The sequence below is a fragment of the Anabrus simplex genome, chromosome 1, assembly GCF_040414725.1.
Source record: "Anabrus simplex isolate iqAnaSimp1 chromosome 1, ASM4041472v1, whole genome shotgun sequence".
Taxonomy (NCBI): domain Eukaryota; kingdom Metazoa; phylum Arthropoda; class Insecta; order Orthoptera; family Tettigoniidae; genus Anabrus; species Anabrus simplex.
In genome coordinates this window covers 1,072,501,977-1,072,527,384 of record NC_090265.1, presented here as the reverse complement: position 1 = coordinate 1,072,527,384, position 25,408 = coordinate 1,072,501,977, and the positions used below count along the sequence as shown (strand labels likewise).

The 25,408-nt window shown below is 39.5% G+C and overlaps 1 protein-coding gene across 1 annotated transcript in view; it reads right to left on the bottom strand.

Moving 5' to 3' along the window:
- BNIP3 (BCL2 interacting protein 3) overlaps window positions 1–25,408 on the bottom strand; it is a 361,523-nt gene that overhangs the window by 11,933 nt on the left and 324,182 nt on the right. Inside the window, exon 4 of the mRNA XM_067137160.2 lies at window positions 5,673–5,752. Within this exon, the coding sequence (XP_066993261.1) occupies window positions 5,673–5,752 (80 nt within the window). The remainder of the gene's footprint in view (window positions 1–5,672; window positions 5,753–25,408) is intronic.

Here is a 25,408-nt window from a genome sequence, read left to right as displayed (position 1 = left end):
GGAAAGGCCTAAGAGTTGGAAGGAAGCGGCTGTGGCCTTAATTAAGGTACAACCCCAGCATTTTCCTGGTGTGAAAATGGGAAACCACGGAAAACCATCTTCAGGGCTGCCGACAATGGAATTCGAACCCACTATCTCTCGGATGCAAGCTCACAGCCACGCGCCTCTAACCGCATGGCCAACTCACCCGGTGTACTGCCTGCCTGGTGACCATGATGATTAAGGAGTGAAGTCTATATGGTCTGACATCATGGTTAGTTGGTTCGAGTCCTGTTGGTCAAAATAACGTTCACCATCAGAATGTTGGCCAGGAGGGTAGCGGAGGTGGTAGTATACAATTTCTAATCACTAGATCGCATGCCAAAAGACTGGATAAAATTCCAAACCTCTCAGCAGTACTTGTGTGGAGTGAGGGCATTTAACGCTGGTGATAGTGATTCATCTGTCAGATGGGTGCGTAAAGCCTTGAGCAGACTGCTTGGTGCTATTCAACAGGAGTGGGCTATGTGCCAGCACTGGATTTCACTATTCCCCCCCCCCCCCATTATCATCATATATCACATCATTCATTTCAACTCATTTACTCCTCTGATGAGGTTGACGGCAAGTAGAGCATCCAGTCGTGAAACTCGCTACGAGGATTCATCTCACTTCATACCCGACCCCGTAGAGAAATGGAATAAGGGTTGGACATACAATGAAAGTTTATACTCTGTTTTCTAATAATAATAATAATAATAATAATAATAATAATATTTGCTTCACGTCCCACTAACTACTTTTTTCGAAGATGCCAAGGTGCCACAATTTAGTCCCTAATGAGTTCTCTTATGTGCCAGTAAATCTACCGACATGAGGCTGATGTTTCTGAGCACCTTCAAAAACCACCGGACTGAGCCAGGATCGAACCTGCCAAGTTGGGGTCAGAGGGCCAGCGCCTCAACTGTCTGAGCCACTCAGCCCGGCACTGTTTTCTAGCAGCCCTGGTAACTGGGAATTGTTGAACACCACCCCATTATCTCTGTAAATCCTTTCTGAGACCCAATGAAGTGAAAGACCACAAGCTGTGTGCCCAATAGTAAAGTACTATCCTTTGATTCTTTAAGTTCTACACCTGATTCTGGAAGACACTGTTACTACTTTGACTCCATTAGGACCAAACACTGTTTTGGGACTTAAGAAGTGCTGTATCTTCCAAGGGTCGTTTGATGTCATCATTTTGGCACAAAGTTCTGTCTGCTGTTCACCAGAAGAATGTCAACATTCAGACCAAAAAGATTTCCCAATGTTGAAAAAAAAAACCTCATTAATGATTTTCTTGATGAGATGCTGAACTTAAGAGATTCATGGGAAATCATTTTGTAAGAATCAAAAGTAGTTGCTGAAGCAGTTGGCATCTCCTCTCAGTTAGTACGATACGACAATATAGCCTACCAAATGCAGATGAAAGCACTCTTGAAGTCTAACTTTGACCAGAAGCAACAAATTAATTCAAGTCTTCTGTAATTTTTCTTGTTTTGGATTTTGTCATGGCAGACTTGAAGTCTAGATTTGCCAGTTGTGAAATAATATGTGATCTTTTTCATCAGTTTTGACCTTCATGGATTTAGATAGTGATTAACTCAAAGTGAAAACCAAATATCTTGTTTCATAAGTATCCTTAAGACTTCGCAAAAGCAGATGGCTTAAATGAAGAAATACATAGAAAACGAATTGGCAAAACCTGTCAACTTCAGATATTAATTAACCATTTCAGCCAGGAAAATGCCAGAAAGGTTGTATAGTTTAGTTGTGTTTAATTTAGTGTCTTATTCAAAACAATTCAATAAGTTCTGTTAAATTTTGTACACGTAAGCGAGTCATGTTTATAGGCCTTCAAATCTTCCAATTACAACTGTTGCTTTTAATTCCAGTTGGAGAATATTTATATTACTAGTTTTCAACAATGAATTTTCATTACTACAATAGTTATTTATTGTAGACTTATTACATTTATCAAATAATCCTAAAAGAGGTACACTTATGTTAAACAGCCCATACACACTGTTTAATGGATAAAATGTTAGATCCCAATAATTTTTGTAAATACTGTAATCAATGTTAAGTTTAAATTTTAGTTTTGTGTGACAATAAAATTTAACAAAAAACTCTTTTCTCATTTATAGATTTACTATTGCCCATAGTTAAGTAAAAACATATACAATTATAGTGCAGTTTTGATTTACTAGGGTGTTATGTATAATATATTTTACAGTGAAATCACATACCGTACAGATCATTGGCCCATGCCATGGAGACAGGTGCAATAAAAAATGGGAGGGTGACGTACTACCTCCTTAAAGAAAGAAAATAGAAAAGAAGGGGTCCACTTTAGATTCTGGGTCCCAGGCCTACAATTTCATGTGAGGGCCATGGGTGAGCAGCATGCTACCAGTAGTTTGTATGCTAAGAGATTTAAATCTGTGAAACTGCAATAAATGAGCACAGACACAATCCAGTCCAAAACTAAACATTCAGAATTAAACATAACACTGAAATTTGTATCTATAACAAACCTCGACCACCAGCCAAAGTTTTATTTCTACCTATCATTCCCATTTAACGGAGGAACTAGTTTTGTCAGCATTAATATTTTCATTGCAGACCAAGAGAAATTTAATTATCAACTGTTTTGAGAATTTAATAAGAGGTAAAGCCATTTCCTTACAGACAATGAAAGCACAGAAAGTAATGAATTCCGCTTCATGCTAAGTGGCATAGGGTTTAACATTGTTATCATTTCCTCCGTAGGCTGAGTGAACCTCAGAAACAAGTACGTCTCCAGAAGTGGAAATGTTTCTAAACTTTTTGCCTACCGAGCTCGATAGCTGCAGTCGCTGAAGTGCGACCAGTATCCAGTAATCGGGAGATAGTGGGTTCGAACCCCACTGTCGGCAGACCTGAAGATGGTTTTCCGTGGTTTCCCATTTTCACACCAGGCAAATGCTGGGGCTGTACCTTAATTAAGTCCATGGCAGCTTCCTTCCCATTCCTAGGCCTTTCCTGTCCCTTCGTTGCCAAAAGACCTATCTGTGTCGGTGCGACGTAAAGCAAGTAGCAAAAAAAAAAAAAAACTTTTTGCCTTCCTGATGAGGAATCTGACCCGCATCCTTCCGGATCAATCATTCACACCTTTACTGCCTTGGCTAAACAGTCCATTGAGAATTGAATAAGATTATAGTAATTAGCAGAGACCGAATTTCAAAGGTAATTTACCTTTTTTTAATATCAATAAAAAATTTAATTCAATTAAATTTTTTAAATTTAATAATTAATTACGGTGGTCAAGCCTGTCTTCCACAGACCAAATTAAGTAGTTTAGAATTTTGTTTTATAGTCCACATTCCCTTTTCTTTAATATTTCTTATTTAGGTCCTTTTTTGACAGAACATTGCAAAAATTTAGCTTTTTTTTTTGGCAAACTTCTGTTTCTTGAGACATGTAAAAATGGCTTATGATAAATATAATTAATCTTCATATACCCTATATTCTACAGGTGTCAGAGGTCTACTGAAATCAAAGAGGAAAGGTCTTTTTGTTGTTCTATAGGGCAGCAAATATTTGAAACTGATGCAAAAAAAAATTGACAAATTGTGCCAACAAGAATTATTACTTGTAGAAAGCTTGTGTGCAAGAGATATAGAAAGATTTCACACATGCACAAGAACTTGTCACCCACACTACAGGCTCTGCAGAAAGACAGTTCATGAAAGAATGACTGCAGTTGGACTCATCCTGTGGGACTTGTAGCACATGTTGCATCAATTAGAATTGATCAGAAGGAAGCATACAAAAAGGCACTGTATAATTTGTAGAAAAATATTTCTTTACTAGATTTAGACCTTTATGAGAACTAATTTATGAATAGTTTAAACTTTGGGCTGTGATAGCGAGTGTTACGTAAAATAGCAAGGATGGCTCCAAGCAACAGCCACCTATGGAATGCAGTAAGCAATTTCAAGGATGATTTCATCAAAAGTGGCTTAAGAATTAATAATCCACTCTTCATTGCACGGCCAACATCTTCAATATGCAAGGCATCAGAAAAATTAAGAACTTTGCGGAAAAGTTTTGACACAGTCATTCATACAGACATCTTTACAGAAGGCAGAAGAGAAGAGCAAGAAATGGAGTGCTTTCTTCATCGAACTTACAGCTGCCTTTGTACAATGTGGCATTTACCATCATAAAGTAAATATACTCTCAATGAAGAAGTTTTTTTGAAAAGTATGCAGAAAAATCTGTCCCAGATAAAAGCACTCTGCAAAAGAATTACTTGCATCCAATATACGAAGCCAATGTAGAAAATATTGAAGAGATAATAGGAGAGCATCCTGTTTGCTTTACATTGGATGGAGCATCTGATTCTGTCTTGAGAGCTGTCCTGGATTTCCTTGTGATGCTCCTGTTAGGAGTTCCATCAAATCCAATGTTTGTGTTGTATGAATTGCACATAGCTTTACAACCATCATGCAGAGTTTTAAGGACTGCTCTGTAAGCTCTGGCTCTCTCAAATACGTACAAGAAAATATGGCAAGTTTTTACTGACCAGGCACCATACAAAGTATCAGCATTATTTTGGGCAGTTGAAACCTCTAGGTCCCCATTAGGTAATCTCTGTTGCTCATGCTTTACATAGGATATGCAAAGCAGTCAGAGCTAAATACCAGAGATCAAATTACTTTATACTTAAACTCAAGAAGATGCTGATGAAGGCTCCTAGCAGAATACACTGTTACAGAGGGATCACAGACTTGGCATTGCCCGAGTTTCCCATTATAACCAGATGGGGAACATTAATTTTGTGTGCTGTTTTTCTACGTGAGAATTTTCACAAGATTTAAGAGATTTTGTTGCGGTTACATGAAAAATCAGCAATGTTTATCAAAGAATCCAGATATTAAAAAACTAATAAAGTGTGTCAATTTAGATACTGTTAATTTTCACCATTGGTTTTAGTTGATGTTAAGCAGTCATTTTCTGTTTATGCTGAGATTCTGCATTCAAAGAGGCAGAATCTGACTCAAACATATTGAAATGTTGAATGTGATCAAATACAACACTTACCATATGTTGTAATGGTGATTTTTATTTTAAAAGGAAGTACAACTAGTAGATACATGCAAGATTGTATGTGCCATGTGTTTACATGCATGTGCTGAAGTGTGTTTTCAATAACTGTAGCACTCTTTTGAAGCACCCTTTTTTGTCTTTCTTGATAAAAATGTGTCTTTTTAAAATCCAGTCTTTAGTTATTAATATTAAACCAGTAAACTTTTTAAGAGCTGCCCCAATAAACCCGAGTTTGATTCGTAAACCTGGTCACATTTTAAATTGGACACGGTACTTTAAATGTTTAAGTCTACTAATAGTACCTTTAATATTGTTCCCATTGGTTTGGACCAGTGCTGCTGATGCTATTATTATTATTATTATTATTATTATTATTATTATTATTATTATTGAAAATAGACAAATGGTGAACATTTTATATAACTTGCTATGCAAAGAAACTTTTTTCAACCCATTATTCATCCGATCGTATCTCTACAAGAGAGTCAACATTTGAACTGATTAGATCAATAACTTTGTGAAGTGTTAAGAACACAAGATAGAGTAAAAGGTATCCATACTTAGGAGGTGCTTGGTCAGGCCGACTGCTCCAGTCCCAGATCCAATCTGTGTTGCGTTCCACATTCATGAAATCTCCATCCTGCAACAAATAAAAAACAGTATTTTTACATTTACAATTTACTTAAAAACTAGCCATACAAGTGATCTTTCTAGATTAATTATATAACTGCTGGTTGTATCCTACAATGAACTGAAAGAAAAGATTAACACCGAACATTAAACAGCTTAATAAGACAGTTCAAATCCCAGGCAGTCCACATGGGTTGTTTAAAAGTTTAAAATATTCTTATACCTCAGTTTTCACACACGTGGCTTATGATCACAAGATTCACTGCTGAGAGCAATAGCCATATATTGCTGAATATTTATAAATGTGATATATAAAATTCTCTTGCTTTAAATTCTGTGGAACAAATGAGTGACAGTAGTAAACTTCATCTAGTCCATATCAAAAGAGAAGAGAGAGTGCACTCTGTATCTCAACAGAGATATATCTGAACTAGACAGAAAGTACCAATAGTCAGCGGCAACTTCAGTGGTAGTACCACTGTGCTGTGGACCTATGCTTTAACTTAACATCGTCGACCTACTTCATCAAATGAGCATATAAAATTCAAATATCCTGTCCAATGCATCTATATGCTAAAATAAACTCAATGGTTTCAACCTTACTTGAACAGAAATTCTCCAGTTCTTGGAGTTCTATAAACTGTGCCAGGTCTTGGTTGGCATGGCTATAGCCTGCCTTTAGCCAATAGAATATCAGTAGAAGAAAACCCTATGCAGCATGCGGCCATAAGACAGCCATTCATGCCATTTTTTGGCTGGCACAGGCAGTCAACTCGGGTAGTGAGACCACCCACCAGGTTTTCAACCCTCGTAGAGCAATTCACTAAATATGCAGTGTGCCACATCCTGGCCATCTCTATCTTTATCTGGTTCACTTTTCCGGTGAACTGCTTGCCCTCTTTTACTTATGTGTACTCATTGACATGGTTATGATGGCCGATTTCGACTTCTATTTTACACGCAAACTTAGCCCAAGGAGATCACAGATGTCACCTCTGTCATCCTGTGATTTTACGATGTTTGTTCCAGATCTTGTCTGTCTATCTAGCCTCTTCTAAACTTTTATCTTGTTGAAGGGTTATGGCGAGCGACACAATGTTTCTCAATGCTTGTTTTTACAAGCGCTAGTTTCATCTTTTTAAGACATGAATGCTATTCGTCTTAGAAGTTTCCAACATGCTTTATTGCACATATATGAATGACCTGATTAAGGTAATGTAACTTCTAGTTTTCTTGTATTTGTTTTTATCACCACGTGGCATTGTCGTTGGCCACTATTTCTTTGTTCTCTGTAGGTATTTATTTATTTATTTATTTATTTATTTATTTATTTATTTACTTACTTATTTATTTATTTATTTTGATGGCCCATATTTGTTCTTTCTGTTGTTGCCCATGTAACGTTATTTATATCAAGCTATGTTTTTTTTTTTTTTTTTTTTTTTTTTTTTTTTTTTTTTTTTTTTTTTTTTTTTTTTGTATCACAACTTGGTACATTGATCTGTGTCTTACTATCATTGAGTGCCTGTATTGCGTGAATGAGGTCTGTTGCACCTTGGAGGTGTGTTACGTCGACTTTATTCCACGGTTCATGTTGTGGAGGTCTCTATGTTATTTATTACTCATGTACCAAATTGCTCTCCGATGTCCCCACTATGTGGTTGTGTATCGGAAGGGCCTGTACATGGAAGCTTTGTACTGCTGTGGCATTTGAGTTGTATATGAGAGACAAATTGATGATGTGAATTGGGCCTCCGATCTCGTGTGGATTTGGCTTTGCATATCCGCGTTAGACGTTATTTATGAACCATGCTTCTACATTTTGCGGTCCTTTTGACCATTGTTATCTGTTATATGTTCCCTGCTCCTTGGACCCCTTTTAAACTATTGTGTTAGTGTTTGAATGCAAGATATGTAGGACGCATATCATATTGCCTTGTTGTGTCGTTTGTTCTTATCTTTGCATTCTTTTGGGCACTTGCATGTATGTGTGTATGTTCCCTTAGCAACGCCTTGTTTATCCCTGATCCCGGACGCCATGCTTGCGCATACCTCCCTTTCTTTGATCTTTGGTTCAGCCATATTTTATTCTTTCATCTTTTTTGTAAAGTTCGGTGGAAACCATTGTTGTGTGTGGCATCTCATTTAGTGGCCGTGTGTCGCAATCTGTATGTACTCGTCCTGTTCATACGGATATAAAATGATTTATTTCTTAGGGCGAGGTCTGAGTCATGGAATTACTCTATTTTGTTCCTAAGGTAACAATTTCTTTTATGTTCTGAATAATTGTATTTTATGAATGTTTGAACCTGATGGCCAGATTGTATTATTGGGTAGGCATGATGCTATGATGATAGTAATTAGGTTATTTTAGGTCTATGCATTGTTTCCACCAGGGCCAGTTTTCCTTCTTATTTTATTTCTTCCTGATTTTCATGTGGCCACTTATTATTTTGATCTAATGTTTATTTAATAAATTCTTTGTTATCTACTCAGCGTTATTATTGTAGGAGTAGCCTTTTAAATTTTACCCTTTTGATTTAATAGGCTCAAGTTCAGTTTAGGACTTGTCTCCGGTCATTTTCGACCAGGTCCGCGCGAACATGATAGGTAAATATTTGTTTTATTTATTGCCCCATTACCTCTGGTTTATTTTGCTTCCACTGATTTTTATATTTTTGTTTTCATTTTTCGTTAACTTGCTGCCTGTGTATGTGTTGTGTTATCTGGCTATTTATTCCTTGGTGCTCATCGTGCCCAACCCTACCATGGGCATGCGAGAAGAATAACACAACCACATACCGTATTCCTCATCGTACGATATAAGCAAGATGCTTCAAGGAGGCGCAGCAGCAGTTGCCTGTAGATGGCAGATAGTTATGGTCAGTCCTACTAGTATAAAGTTAACTGTAAATAGGTTCATAGAATTAGTCCACAAATTCTATCTTCACAGCATCCTTCTCCATTGTAGTTTGCTATTACGGGTTGAACATGTGTAACGAGTTCTCTGGAGCGCAGTGTATTACCATGAATAGTGTTAACGGTTAAGTAAGTAAATGTTTTTGTTTGATATTCAGAGCGTCTAGTATCAACATCTGTCACATATTTACTGGATTAAGTAACATTATGTTTATTTTATAATATTTTAAGATCTCTGTTTTTAACTTATGAATTGTACTCTTCATTGCTTTAGTAAAGACAAAAGAATACATCTCTTTTACAGAACAAAAAAAAATCCTGATCTCTCCCTATAAAAGAAATGTAGCAGTGTATGGTACTGGTACATTTTGGTAACAGCTGAGATACCTTCTAGAACTCCTGCCATATGTTTGTCGAGTAACAATACAGTACCTAGTTTTTTTTTTTTTTTTTACAATGTATAAAACTGATGGTAGGAACATGTGCATTAGTTTTTATCAGATTTTTCTGTTTATGATGTCCTATGTCTATTTCTTTATCATTTTGGTCCTACTCTACACAATAGCTTAGATCTGCCACTCGTAACAGTACCTTCTAAATGCTATGCTCTAAACAGACGCATATCCGAGTTTTATGCCACTGGAATTCTTCTACATGCCAAATGGACAGAGTTGTTGCATTGAAACACTTGCAAATCTTGGGAATAGAAGGCCACAACTAACCGCCGACTACGCCAGTAGCCTCGGCATAGAAAGAGAAGGGATTACATAAAAGGTGCATCAACTCAAGCAAGAAAAAATATTGATGAGCATAGAAATACAATAAAGTCACTTCTGAATGAAGTTGCCTCGAGTATAGTATTGTGTGCAAGGTAAGTGGATAGTAAAGAGGTCAAAAGAAGAAAGAAAAGATGTGTCCAAAATATGGTGTTACCGGGCGCGCGGCTGTGAGCTTGCATCCGGGAGATAGTGGGTTCAAACCCCGCTGTCGGCAGCCCTGAAAATGGTTTTCCGTAGTTTCCCTTTTTCACACCAGGTAAATGCTGGGGCTGTACCTTAATTAAGGCTACGGCCGCTCCTTTTCCACTCCTACGCCTTTCCTATCCTTTCGTCGCCATAAAACCTATCTGTGTCGGTGCGACGTAAAACAAATAGCAAAAAAAAAAAAAAAAAAATGGTGTTACGGAGGAATGCTGACAGTGAGAAGGATTGTAAAAGAAGAAAATCATCCCCTATTAACGCTAATCAGAGAGAAAATAGAAGAGGTCCGAGCCTTTGAAAAGTGAAGGTATTGGCAAAAGAAAGGAAAGGGCGTGAAAATGAAGAGGACTCACTAGGCCTCGCAAACCTAATACCCTCGGGATTCGGAAGAGAACAAGAGTTGATCAAAGGAGGTCGAACAGTAAAGGGAAAAGGCAGGAGCCTGACACAACCAAATGAAAACAATGCCAGACAGCTAGGAGAACCCTAGTTGCCAACCCACGCTCCCAAGTTGAGAGTCCCTGGCCCACTTTTCAGTCGCCTCTTACGAGAGGGAAGGGATACCGTGGATGTATTCTATGGCCCGCACATATACAGGAACCTTAATTAAAATACAACCCCAGCATTGCCTGGTGTGTGAAAATGGAGAACCATCTTCAGAACTGCCGATAATGGGGTTCAAATCCACTAATCCGAATGCAAGCTGATAGCTACGTGATCCAAACCACGCAGCCACTTGCTCGGGGCATTCCTTGTACAATTACAGTCGAACCTCGATATCTCGAACCTCCATTACTCGAATTTTCAGTATCTCGAAGTAACTTAAATTTCCCGGCAGTTTGTCCTATTCTTCACGTGTATTTATTTCTCTATTACTCTAAATTCGGTTACACGAATGTCTCGATTTCTCGAAGCAAACATTTCGTCCCTTGAAGCAAATGTACCTCGAATTTTGTGCAACATTAACTGTGCAATACGGCATTTGTGGTTTGTGAGGAACAGTTAAGAAGTAAAGAGAGGGTTGCAGTGATGCTGGGAGCTAATATGACGGGAACCGAAAAACAAACTTCTGGTGATCGGAAAATCGGCTATGCCTCGTTTCTCGGGTGTGAATTAATTACCGGTCACGTACGAGGGCAACCCCGGAAGTCGCGGTTGACAAGCTCCATTTACGAATCTCGGCTGCGTGGTATTGACGAGAAGTTTCAACGTGAAGGGAAGAAAGTTTAACAGTAACAAACATAAGAGGCTAACTGATTTTTTCCAAAAGTGTTAACGGAGATATGTTGCTTGTTTCACTACTGAATGCTATTTGCTTTACGTCGCATCGACACAGATATTTTTTAAGGCGACGATGGGATAGGAAAGGCCTAGGAAGTGGAAGGAAGCGGCCGTGGCCTTAATTAAGGTACAGCTCCGGCATTTGCCTTGTGTGAAAATGGGAAACCACGGAAAACCATCTTCAGGGCTGCCGACAATGGAGCTCGAACCCACTATCTCCCGATTACTGGATACTGGCCGCACTTAAGCGACTGCAGCTATCGAGCTCGATACTACTGAATGTACTGTATCCTGTCATCTATAAAGTTACTATAATAAGTGTTATAATTAAAGTAACGCCGTAAAAGAGAGTTTGTTTGTATATTTTTCAATACAGTTAACAAGAGTGTATTCGGTATAAACCCGTAGATACATGTGATTCAATTACGCTCAAAAACTGTATTCTCTATATCTTGAAATTTTGATAACTCGAAATAAAATTTAGCTCCCGAGGTGATTCGAGATATCGAGGTTCCACTGTACCTTTTGGCACTATTGCAACTTTAAAATATCGCTCTCTTGACATTGCAACATTTTAACCGGCCATGACTGAACACTGGATGAGGTATGTCCCTTGAGGTTTGTTGATCGTGATACGAAATGCGAAGCGAATTGGAAATGTATGACTCTTGAAAGATGTTTTATCGGATGTTGTTAAGAATTCGAGGGGTTAGAGCTCTCTGTCCAGCTTTACCTCCACTTATTATTCCCAAATCTAAACAATTTTTGTATATACTTCTTAGAATTAGGCCGTAATCTGGTTGCGTTTAAGAGCCGTTGGGGAACGTTCCGATTTCTAAAGGAGCATAGGTAACTATGGCTCCGATTTTTAGAATAAGAATATGTGGAGGCAAACCATTAATTCGAAGGAATTTAGAAAGTTATGCAGGGAAATGAAGTAGCTAGCGTTCATCTTCAGTATTAATCTGTTGATGCTAGTGTATGGTTTTGATCTACCGGGTATAAGCCCAAAGACTTCCAAATTAATGAATAATGGCAACTTCAGATAAAGTGATGTCATCTCTCGCAGAAGTGAACCTTTTGCTATAAATTTCAATCACGATATCATGTACTAAATTTCTGGCTTGCATTACAATAACATTTGATCCGTCAAAACTACAGAGGGGTAGTAGCATTTACATATTTCTTGCAAAAAAAAAAATCAACGAATTCCATTTTTATGTGGTTTTGAGCGCATGTTTTTTTTAAGTAAGCGGCGTGTTTTGAAGAAGGATCAAAGAGGAGACTACTTAATACAATTTTAACTAAATCATTGTTTGGCGATATGCATGTGGCAAAATAGGCAAAACCTTTATGAAATCTCCCCCAAGAACAATAATTTTTGCACCTGAAGAATTAGAATGTCGTTACCTACTGTATAATATATTTTAGAAGACTATTCACACACATAAATGAATGAATGTTTGTCATTGGGGCTTTATGCCACATTGAGCCGTGCTTAACGAATATCATCAGCTGCTTTGGAATTTAATGTTAATCCAGTCACTGAATTCATTTAAATTTAGAGGAAATTTGAATGTAATGTGCACTGTTCAACTGCTGGGGAGCAAAACAGCGACTATTCATGTCCACGAAGTACAGCTGACCAGTAAGGGGCACGAACATGCCGGGTGAATTACTCCTGCAAAACAAACCCATATATTTCAATAGTGACGTTCATGCCGGCACTTCACTCATCCCTCTTCTTTCCGCTCCTCCCTCAAGAATCAAATCCGTTTGATTTTGGAGCAATGTGCTTTTTGAGTGCTGTTCTGTGATTGGTTGGCTCAAAGCCTAAGCCGCCTACACCTGTTCATTGATGGTCAAATATTAGTTATTAGTAAATTAGTAATTATTTAATTATCTTTTTTTTTTTTTGCTAGGGGCTTTACGTCGCACCGACACAGATAGGTCTTATGGCGACGATGGGATAGGAAAGGCCTAGGAGTTGGAAGGAAGCGGCCGTGGCCTTAATTAAGGTACAGCCCCAGCATTTGCCTGGTGTGAAAATGGGAAACCAAGGAAAACCATCTTCAGGGCTGCCGATAGTGGGATTCGAACCTACTATCTCCCGGATACAAGCTCACAGCCGCGCGCCTCTACGCGCACGGCCAACTCGCCCGGTATTTAATTATCTAGTATTATTATTTTTGTACTATACAAATGTAATCTTTCGATAAAGTACGGATTAATTTATTGAAATGGACAATAATATTACATTACTTTTGCGTACGTTATTGCAATGACAATTTTTTTTCTAACGCAATTAGGGTTAACATGATAGTTGCTGTACCTCCGTGGTTTCATATTGCTTTCAATTCCTTTTACCAAATACTGACATGCCTCATGCCTGCATTCTTATTCTACCGCTTTTTCTCCACACCTGTCAGGTCGCAGATGCGAACTGTGTCGCACATGTGGATTTGACTCTGTTTTACGGCTGGATGTCCATGACGCCAACCCTATGTGGAGAGATTTAATCACTATTGCGTGTTTCTGCGGTTCTTGGTAGTGTGGCGTGTTCTCTGAATATGCAGAGGAGAGTGTTGGGTCAAACAACCAGTCCGCGAGGCAGAATTAATCACACGCGATTAAAATCCCCGACCTGGCCGGGAATGGAACCAGGGACCCTCTGAATCGAAAGTCTCAACGCTGGCCATTCAGCCAAGGAGTCTGACACAAATGTCTGCATTGACATTCTTAAATAGTCGTGGAATTTCTATGTGCTTTTCTTCTCTTCCTGGTATAAATGGTGGAATTCACTGAATGTCTGCCTTCTTTTATTAATTGGATGTGCGCTGTACCTTCTGTCAGAACATGAAATCAAGAACACAGATAGTAACTACGAACATTTGCATAAAAAAACGAAATTAAATTTAAAGAACACAGCGCGACCTTTTCGTGAGTGCTGCACAACCAAAACGTTTAGAAAGAGGGAGGCTCCCCCAATCGGGACGTGCGTCTTTGAATGAGGAGTGAAGAGCAATCCGGTTGTAGCGGTAGAGTGCACCACCGATCCCTCCGCTTACAGCTGCAAGTAATCGCGGAGGACCAGAGCACAGTGGAGTGTAGACTCAAGTACGACACGTCTCGCAAGAGAAGGCCACGACGTTCGGATCACGGATTATCTTCAAACTTTGTACAGTTTTAGTAGTCCATTAGGATAACATAATTTGCAAGTAGTAAGCAGTGGCGGCTCGTGGCTGTAAAGTATGGTGAAGAGCTATTTACCCGTTCGGTTTCGAGCGACAGATTTAGGAACTTCTTTCTTTCTTTCTTTCTTAATCTCCTTACCCTCCAGAGTTGGTTTTTCCCTCTGACTCAGCGAGGGATTCCACCTCTACCGCCTCAAGGATAGTGTCCTGGAGCTTCAGACTCTGGGTCGGGGGATACAACTGGGGAGGATGACCAGTACCTCGCCCAGGCGGCCTCACCTGCTATGCTGAACAGGGGCCGTGGTGGGGGATGGGAAGATTGGAAGGGATAGACAAGGAAGAGGGAAGGAAGCGGCCGTGGCCTTAAGTTAGGTACCATCCCGGCATTTGCCTGGAGGAGAAGTGGGAAACCACAGAAAACCACTTCCAGGATGGCTGAGGTGGGAATCGAGCCCACCTCTACTCAGTTGATCTCCTGAGGCTGAGTGGACCCCGTTCCAGCCCTCGTACCACTTTTCAAATTTCGTGGCAGAGCCGGGAATCGAACCCGGGCCTCCGGGGTAGCAGCTAATCACACTACACCACAGAGGACAAGATTTAGAAACTACGTGTTGTTTTTGGTTGTTTTGTACTAGTACCTGTGACTGGCGGAGGGTCCATCACGTGACCACGATTTATTGAATTTAATGTTTCGTCATGACCACGAAAAGCTAGTTCTTGCTTACTTAAATAGAGCACTGCCTCAATTACCAACTGAAGGAAAAGCCTATTTAAATGTACATTTTCACTGAACTGTACAATTACAATATACAGTCTGGCATTTTCCTTCAGGACATCAGAGATCGTATTTTGGTTTGTTTCCAATGTCTAGAAATCTAGCTGCCGTATTTTATGTTCTGCAGAGTCTGAGCGCTTATGTAAAGAACGTGTTATGTTCAAAAGGGCTGAAAATCCTTCTTTATTCCAAACGTTATTTTTATTGATAAAATGCAAGCAGGCAGGGGCGTGCACCCTTAACATTTTGTGAACGAAATATTTTCTAGTTAATTCAATTACTTTTCAGAACATTAATTATTTCCACATTCGTGACGTTATGGTGACTTTACTTATTTTCATCTCACTTCGGCAATGCTAGGGCTCGCGTCAGTTACACGAAGCACGTAGGCGAAAGTAGACTGTCCATTCTGTGTATGTTCCCTTTGATTTTCAAAGCTTTCAGATAGAGCAACACTAACGCTATCTGTAGGTGCTGACTGTGGAACTATGACTTTCCTATAGCGAGAATTCTCCGCCCAGTAGACAACTTACCAGCGTCTCTTCTTGCTCTCATTGGCTAGTATTTGGATTTCAGTTATAACGGTGCTCTTAATGGCCACCATCTCAGACATGGTTTTAATGTAATTAATTTGAAATTACTTTATTGTAAGACACGTCTAAAATAAAATAATATTCAAATACGAAGTATAACAAATTTACACCTAATATATGCAGTGGTGTAGGTTAAGGAAAACTCAAAGTACTTCAAGTACATGCATTTTCTTGCCCGCCAATATTATTTACGATATTATAACCAACAACTATTGGCTTACATTCTTAAAAATGAACTCCAGTGTGTGCATACGGAAACAACAAAACTGCTTAACTTAATGCTGTATATTCCGTTTACGCCAGTTTCTAGGGAACGCTCTGTCCGGCTCCATGGCTAAATGGTTAGTGCGCTGGTCTTTGGTCCAGAAGGTTCCGGGTTCGATTCCTGGCCGGGTCGGGGATTTAAACCTTAATTGGTTAATTCCAATACCTATGGGGCTGGTTGTATGTGCCATCTTGAGCATTAGAATTCATCGTAGGTACGGCCTTATCCTCACAGACGCGCAGAACGCCTATACGGCGTCAAATCGAAAGACTTGCACCAGCCCCCCCCCCCCAGAGGCCACACGCTATTATTATTATTATTATTATTATTATTATTATTATTATTATTATAGTTATAGTTATAGTGAACGCGCTAAAGTACCTTCAAACGAATTAAAACCTATTTAAAGAAGTCGATGACCAACCAGAGCCTGTCCAACTTCGGAACTCTAGCTATAGAGAAGGAACTGCTGTGGCATCTTAGCAAGACGCCCGATTTCAAGACGAGAGTAATCGATATATTTGCTCAAATGAAGGACAAGCAGATTGAACTAATTTACAAGAATATTGTTTAAGGTGACTTCTACGGAAATCTATTTATTTCTTATTTCTCTTATTAAATCTACGTAACAATGAAATATATTGCTATTCTTTTATTCTAGAAGTATTTTGTTATTTGACAACTCCCGCTGCCTATTTAGTCTATATTTAAAAATAAAACGAATGCACGCATAGTTATAGGTTGTTACAGGGTTCGTCTTAGTTTCAGAACCATTAACATAATATTGAATACAGATCTGCATTCGTTGAAAACAAAATTCCATATATAATATGATTAAAATAGCTTGAATAAATCTCTGTCTACCTCCTTACTTGGTTCACGCTTCGCCACTGCAAGCAGGCCCAACAAAACAACTTCTGTAGAGCTGGAGAGGAGCACAACCATGGAAATTCCTTAAACCACGATCGTTTGAAACTAAGATTGTAAGATTTACCGGAATGTTTCACTTCTTTTGTAGCTCAAATTTGGAGTGATTCAGTAGGGCGATCAAAACGTAGAACTTCATTCTGATCTTCGTTTCTCCAACGTGAAAATGGTGTTTATAATAAAATGCACACTATGTCATAAATAGGATACATATTTAAATAAAACAGCACAACACTACGAATGAACCACGATGCGTAAGTACTCGTACTTCACACAGGATGACGCAGGGAAGACGAAACATTCCGCTCTTCCGACAACTTCACTAGAGTAGAACGCAGTCCGGAAGGCGGTTTGAAGAGGGTTGCGCAGTAACATTCGCGCGCTTTGTAGTATGACGTGTTTTCCGCTGAACCAATAGAATCATTTCAGTAAGAGGTGGCTGTTTGTGCGGGTCACAAGTGAATGTTTCGAGTTTTATTTGTAAATATAATAATCAACGAATTTGGGGAACTATTTGCGTGTGTACGATAGATCCAGGAAGAGCAAAAAGACAAGTATTCCGTCGACAGGCGAGGGAAATAGTATTTAAAGTGTATTTGTATTTTGTAAGCATGCAGCAGCAGGCGTTCATAGGCGGAGAAGGTGAGGACGCCATGTTGCCACGCTTCAAAAGAAGACAGCACTCGCGTGTGGTATCGGCCTGCGAACAGTACAGAGGATAAAACAAGCTTCGGAAATAAAAATAATGCGGTGTTCAGGTCACCAGAGAAGAACCCTTAGGCCCGGTTTCACAGTATACGCTTAAGCCTTGGATCGGGCTTAAGCGGGAGCTTAAACTCTGGACGAGTTTCACAGTGGGGAGTCAAGTGGTAAGCCGAACTTATCTGTGACTGGCTTAAGCTGTATGAATCTGAGGTTTAAGCTAAGGATTCAGTTCAGATGATAGAGCGCTGGCCTTCTTATAGCCCAACTTGGCAGGTTCGATCCTGTCTCAGTCCTGTGGTGAAGGTGCTCAAATTCATAGTTAGTGGGACGTAAAACCAACAACATTAACATTAAATAACTTATATTTCTGAATATATTTCGAGGCTCGTGAAATAATACAGTTTCCGTGTTCCGATATACAGTAAAAGAGACAAAAATGTCGGTCGGTCACTTGCTTTCTTGGCTTACGCTGCGTGAACCATCAACGATAGACCCCAAGTGTAAGCGTACCAACTGTAGAGCATAGAAACCTCTACAAAAAAGTCCGCGATGGTATGTACCTATTTCCAACCGTTTGCCCTCTAGAAGCGATTTTATGCTATACCCAGCGGTAAAAAATAACTCCTTAACATTAAATAAATATTTCGATATTATCCTCGAATTCCTCATCGAAATAAATTGTTTGACCTCCTCCAGTATTTTATAAGGATTACAATAACCTTGTCAGGACATTATTTGCATGAATGGTTCAGAAGATATGGCCATTTTGGACTGTAGTGGTAATACGTGTCAGCAGGACGGGCAAGTGACCTTTTTTAAACTTTATTTTTGTTACTATTATTGGAATCACATCTTCCGTTCATTTTTCTAAATTATCTTGGCTGATAAACGATGTATAACCTACAAGTCAATCAATCATAGGCTACGGATGTAAACAAAGATGAGAATTGAATCATTGCGCATGCGCAAGCATTACCAACTTCGGAGATGTTCAGCTTAGTAAAGCTACACATGGTCCCCCTACTGTGAAACTCGTAGTGTTTAAGCGGCGTGCGTGGCTTACTATAGCTTCGGCTTAAACTCGAACTGTGAAACCGGGCCTTAGAGGAAGAAGCCAGTGACGGTCCTCAATGATTTCAATAAAAATGTTCTGCGTACAACAATATTTGATATGTATAAAAACGGCGAATATCCTACGGCATTAAAACTGTACCGTCCATTTACCTTCCGTAATATCTCGAAAATTTTCCTCAACACTTTCGCGGGGTTTGATGTTAAAAATTAATTTAGACTTTTAGGAAACTTTTAAGCCCACAAAAAATACAGGTCATCGCTTTGGAATTAAAGATATAACTGGATGAAAAAATGTTTACATATACAAGCTGCTATGGGTAGCCAAATTGGCATCACCGCACCTCATACTTGTGTCTCTCTCTCTCTCTCTCTCTCTCTGCGCAACGAAACCGCCTTCCGGGCTGCGTTCTACTCTAGCACATTCCGCTGTGTGGAAAGTACGCGGGTGACGTCACGGTTGTCATGGCAACCGCCAATGCCAAGCGCTAGGAGGGAGCACTTGAGAGGTAGAGGCAGCTGCGGAATCTCTCGTCTTCACTCAGTCTCACGCGCCGTACTGTGGCCGACAGCCGGCGCTTTCGTGAGTTCCCTTGGTTCTCATCAGGTGATGAGGTGCTCCAAACGCCGTACAATAAAACATTTTTTTCCCGTAAAACCAACAAATGTCATAAGAAAAATAAATTTAAGTAATTCATTATGGTAAAAATAAGTGGTGAAGTGGCACTTCACCTACTTCACCTGAAAAGCCGCCCCTGGTAGTAAGGTGTTCTCGAGAAAATCGCAAGAGAAGTTTTCGCGTCGAATACGTACCGGTGCGTTGCGATCACGAACACGAGATGGCGGCGGTCGAGTGGTTAGTGTTCAAACTCCGTAATCACTCGATCGAGTCCCACTTATCCTTTTTTTTTTTTTTTTTTCAACACTGGCCATATTTTCATTGCAGGTCAAAGCAGTTCCGGGTACCTTAACCCTTTCCCCAATTTCACTTTCAGGTATGAGGGATTTCGTAAATCACGACAGGTATACATTATCAGGAAAACGTTATGCATTTGGTCGTTTACTTGTCGATAGTTATATATATTATATTTTTGTAATGATAAAAATTAATAAACTGCTAAATAAGATTGGACATTCAATAAAAGTTCGTGCAAATACACGTGGCCCGGGTCTGCCACGACATTTGAAAAATGTACGAGGACTGGAACGGGCTCCATTCAGCCTCGGGAGGTCAACTGACTAGCGGGTGTTCGATTCCCACCTCAACCATCCTCGAAGTGGTTTTCCGTGGTTTCCCACTTCTCCTCCAGGCAAATGCCGGGATGGTACCTAACTTAAGGCCACGGCCGCTTTCTTCCCTCTTCCTTGCCCATCCCTTCCGATCTTCCCATCCCCCACAAGGCCCCTGTTCAGCGTAGCAGAGAGGCCACCTGGGCGAGGTACTGATTCTCCTCCCTAGTTTTATCACCAAATGTATCACGCTCTAGGATACTGCCCTTGAGGCGGTAGAGGTGGGATCCCTCGCCGAGTCCGGGAGAAAAACCAACCATGGAGGGTAAACGGATTAAATAATATAAAATAATAATAGTATTATTATCACCATCAACATCATCGAGTGAGTTGGCCGTGCGGCTGGGAGCTTACATTCGGGAGATAATGGGTTCGAACCCCACTGTCGACACTCTTGAAGATGGTTTTCCGCGTTTCCTTCACACCCGGCAAATGCTAGGGCTGTACCTTAATTAAGGCAAAGGCCGCTTCCTTCCCCCCCTCTTAGCTCTTTTTTTATCCCATCGTCGCCATAAGACCTATCTGTGACGGTGCGAAGTAAAGCCAACTGTAAAAGAGTTGTAAATTTGATTTATTATTATTATTATTATTATTATTATTATTATTATTATTATTGGGAGGGTGATTAACTCAGTGGCTTGGCTGCTGGATTCCTACCCGTATGAAGGAGATTCGAATCCAGGTCGATTTTTGGTTGAGATTTTCATCTCAAAAATCACGTGGCGTCAGAAAGGGTCTCCGGCCTTAAACCCCCGGTCGAAACCAAAATGAGCCTGGGTAGCTCCATTATTGACCCCAGAAATAAATAGCATAAGTTGAAGAAAAAATACTAGATTATTATTATTATTATTATTATTATTATTATTATTATTATTATTATTATTATTATTATTATCATCATCAATATCATTCAAGAAATATGAACAAGATCAAATCAATCAATACTGATCTGCATTTAGGACAGTCGCCCAGATGGCAGATACCCTAGCTGTTGTTTTCCTGGCCTTTTCTTAAATGATTTCAAAGAAATTGGATATTTATTGAACATCTCCTTTGGTAAGTTGTTCCAATCCCTAACTCCCCTTCTTATAAACGAATATTTGCCCAAATTTGTCCTCTTGAATTCCAACTTTATTTTCGTATTGTGATCTTTCCTACTTTTAAAGACACCACTCAAACTTATTCGTCAAGTAATGTCATTCCACGCCATCTTTCCAATGACAGCTCAGAACATACCACTTAGACGAGCAGCTCGTCTTCTTTCTCCCAAGTCTTCCCAGCCCAAACATCGCAAAATTTTTGTAACGCTACTCTTTTGTCGGAAATCGCCCAGAACAAATCGAGCTTCTATTCTCTGGATTTTTTTTTCCAGTTCTTGAACCAAGTAAACCTGGTGAGGGTCCCATACACTGGAACCATACTCGAGTTGGGGTCTTACTAGAGACTTATATGCTCTCTCCTTTACATCTTTACTACAACCCCTAAACACGCTCATAACCGTGTGCAGAGATATGTACCCTTTATTTACAATCACATTTATGTGATTACCCCAATGAAGATCTTTCCTTATGTTAACACATATATACTTACGATCCCCATTAGGAACTTTCACCCCCATCAATGCAGTAATTAAAACTGAGAGGACTTTTCCCATCTATGAAACTCACAACTGACTTTTAACCCCGTTAACATCATACTATTGCCTGGTGTCCATTTTACAACATTATCCAGGTCATTTTGCAATTGCTCACAATCTTGTACGTTATTTATTACCCTATACAGAATAATATCATCTGCGAAACGCCTTATCTCTGATTCCACTTCTTTACTCATATCATTTATATATAAGAAAGCGTAAAGGTCCAATAATACTGCCTTGAGGAATTCCCTTCTTTATTACAGGGTCAAATAAAGCTTCGCCTATTCTAATTCTCTGAGATCTATTTTCTAGAAATATAGCAACCCATTCAGTCACTCTTTTGTCTCGTCCAATTGCACTCCTTTTTGCCAGTAGTCTCCCATGATCTACCCTATCAAATGCTTTAGACCGGTCAATCGCGATACAGTCCATTTGACCTCCTGAATCCAAGATATCTGCTATATCTTGCTCGAATCCTACAAGTTGAGCTCCGGTGGAGTAACATTTCCTAAACACGAGCTGCCTTCTATCGAAGGAGTTATTTAATTTCGCAAACGTGTCTAATATAGACATGATATAGGCTTTTTGGGCTTAGGCCATGTCAAGAAAATAAGGTGAAATTCTACCGCGTCCGGGAGCCATCTGGTAACGAATGAACGTACCATTCCCACTTCTACTGAAAATGAAAAACTACAACCTGTTTTCCAGTCTTTGACCGGGTCAGGGATGTAATGAATGAACCACATATAGGCTATTATTACAATGGGGTCGCCACTCCCAAGGAGATTATTAATGACATAAATGCTATGGAATGATAATGGAGAGTATTGCTGGAATTGAAAGATGATAGGGAAAACCGGAGTACCCGGAGAAAAACCTGTCCCGCCTCCCCTTTGTCCAGCACAAATCTCACATGGAGTGACCGGGATTTTAACCACGGTATCCAGCGGTGAGAGGCCGACGCTCATTGTTTAAGAAGTCTTTCTCGTGGACAGTGGAGATTTTCTTCTGATGATGCAGAGCACAGTTCTCTGCGAAACGTAAACAAAATCACCTTGTTTCCTTGACACGGCATAAGCCCAAAAGCCTATATCATGTCTATAAATACGAGCCGTGAAAGCATCTATGGCAACATGTCTAATATAACAGAAATGTTTTCCCAAAGCTTCCATTCAATGCATGTCAAACTGACTGGCCTGTAATTTTCAGCTTTATGTCTATCAAAGTTTCGTTTATACACAATACACAGGGGCTACTATAGCAACTCTCCATTCATTTCGTACAGATCCTTCATGCAAACAATAATCAAATAAGTACTTCAGATATGGTACTATATCCCAACCCATTGTCTTTAGTATACCTTATCTCCAGAAATGTTATCAATTTCAGCTGCTTTCCTAGTTTTCAACTTTTATATCTTATTGTAAATGTCATTGTTATCATAGGTCAATTTTAATACTTCTTTAGTATTAGTCACCTCCTCTATCTGGACATTATCCTTGTAACCAACAATCTTTACATACTGCTGACTGAATACTTCTGCGTTTTGAAGATCTTCAGATACACACTCTCTTTGTTCATTAATTATTCCTGGAATGTTCTTTTTGGAACCTGTTTATGCCTTAAGTACCTATACATACCCTTCCATTTTTCACTAAAATTGGAATGACTGCCGATTATGCTTACCATCATGTTATCCTTAGCCAACTTCTTTGCTAGATTCAATTTCCTAGTAAGTTCCTTCAATTTCTCATTACTTCCACAGCGATTTCTAACTATATCTTTCCAATCTGCATCTCCTTCTTAGTCTATATCTCTGTTATAATGAAGTGGGTCTTTAGCATTCCTTCCCACCTTTAAAGGTACAAACCTGTTTTCACATTCCTCAACAATTGCTTTAAACCCATCCCAGAGTCTGTTTTCATGTTTTACTTACCGCTTTTCACCGATCATTGTTCCTTTTGAAAACTCCCTCATGCCTGCTTTTTCAACCATATGGCACTGCCTAACAGTCCTACTGTTAAGATCTTCCTTTCTATAATTCTATCTATTTATTACTTCGGTTTCTCTATAGTGCTCATCTGGTTTTACCAGAATATACTTCCCTCTAGTTGTTCCATCACTTTCTGAATCAGCTTCCCTTCCCATATTAACTCATTTACCATTTGTTGGTCATGCTTCCTGTCGTTCGCATTACCTTCCCAGTTGAATTTGGTACGTTCAGATCTCCCGCTAACAATCACATTCCTTTCCATGTCGTTTCCCCACATAGCTGATTACCTTATCAAATAATTCTGAATCAGCGTCAGTACACTCCAAAGACATGAAGTTGCTTATTATCTTTAGAAATGAGCCTTACACCTAGAACTAGAACAAATTCTTCTTTCACCACAATGAACACTCCCCCTCCTACTATTCCTATCCCATCTCTACGATACATATTCCAGTTCCGTGAGAATATTTCTGCATCCATTGTATCATTTCTCAGCCATGATTCAACGCCTATTACAATATCTGGCAAGTATATATATTAAATTACTTAGTTCTATTCCTTTCTTTACAATACTTCTACAACTTCCACCATGGTACTGTATTGCTTTATTACAACAGTGATATGAATAATTTATCCATGTTGTCATATTACATTGTTCAATGCTGTTCTATATTTTTATTCTCTGTAAGTGGGGCTAAATGTAATCAATGACTATGTATTGTGATTTCTTCGTAATTACTGGAAATGTGTTAATTGTCGTTCTTTATGCAATATGTATGTATCTGGTATTTTTAACGCCCTTTTAAACACATATTATGCACTTTTGAGCGCTTTCTTAATTACGAAAACTGTGAAACGGTCTTTTTTCCTGCAGCCTGTGTTCTTCACCACGCCCACTATATTTGATCGCTTAAAATATGATCGACGGAGCGTTCAAGTGGATTCAAATATGGCGGTGCAACAGCGACTCTCTATATTCTTTCTAGCTCGTTGGTTTAACCTATTCATGTTCCTTGCCATTTGTTCAGTTTTAAGGGTCCGAGATGCACACTTTCATATGACTTCCTTCATATGTAATTTCCCTACACGACCTTGCCAAATTTACGCACGGTTCGTCAAGTAGTTCTCACGCGAAAGAAACCAAGACCAAGAGACAAAAGAAAACGTATGCGCCAACTCAGAGAAAAACTTTTTTCCTAGAGAACTATTAGACACACGAAGAAAATTCACATAAACTTTTTCTAGGAAATTGAATTTAAAATACACTTGGTGCGCTCCATTGTTCAATAAGACTAAATTTTCTTCGCTACAGTAGCCTAATTTCTGAGATTATCCGTTACATAGAAACAATAACGTATTTAAGCGATGAATAATGATAATTAACTTTTTATTTATTTAGCTTTAACGCAGGAAAAACTATGAATAGGTATGTAGGCCTGCAGTAACATAGGAAGAGCATACCGGTAGCGGAAGAGGTTAATGTTCTTTGTTCCTAAGTATAGCTGCGTCTTTAGCCTACGCTCACGTTGTTTACGGAAAACATCCGTGACGTAGTGATCACGCCACCACTCGGTACACGCGCGGGAATAGCTCAAGGCCACGAACGCTCGTCAAGCTAGCTCAAACCCAGCAGGTGTATTTTCTCTCTCTCTCTCTCTCTCTCTCTCTCTGGATGTGTGTGTGTGTGTCACATTCCCTGCTCCCACATAACGAGTACATTTTGCGACCACTTTCGTCCAGTGTAGCGGGTTGCGGCACATATCCAGTAGTATTCCGAACTGCGCGCTTGCCAGCAGTTTACTCTAGATCACTACGAGCACGACTACAGTATTTACTCCGTTCTCAATACGATGCTCCTTCAACAAAGCATTTATGTCAGGCCCTTAGCCTGAAAGCCGGCGAATCCCCAACAGCTCTAACATCAGCTGTCATAGCCTAAGCGTCACTGAAATGAAGAAGATAGTTGTTTTCCGCACCGAGTCAGGAGGTATTATTGCCTATCGATCTGCAAAACTCACCGACCCTATGAGCGAT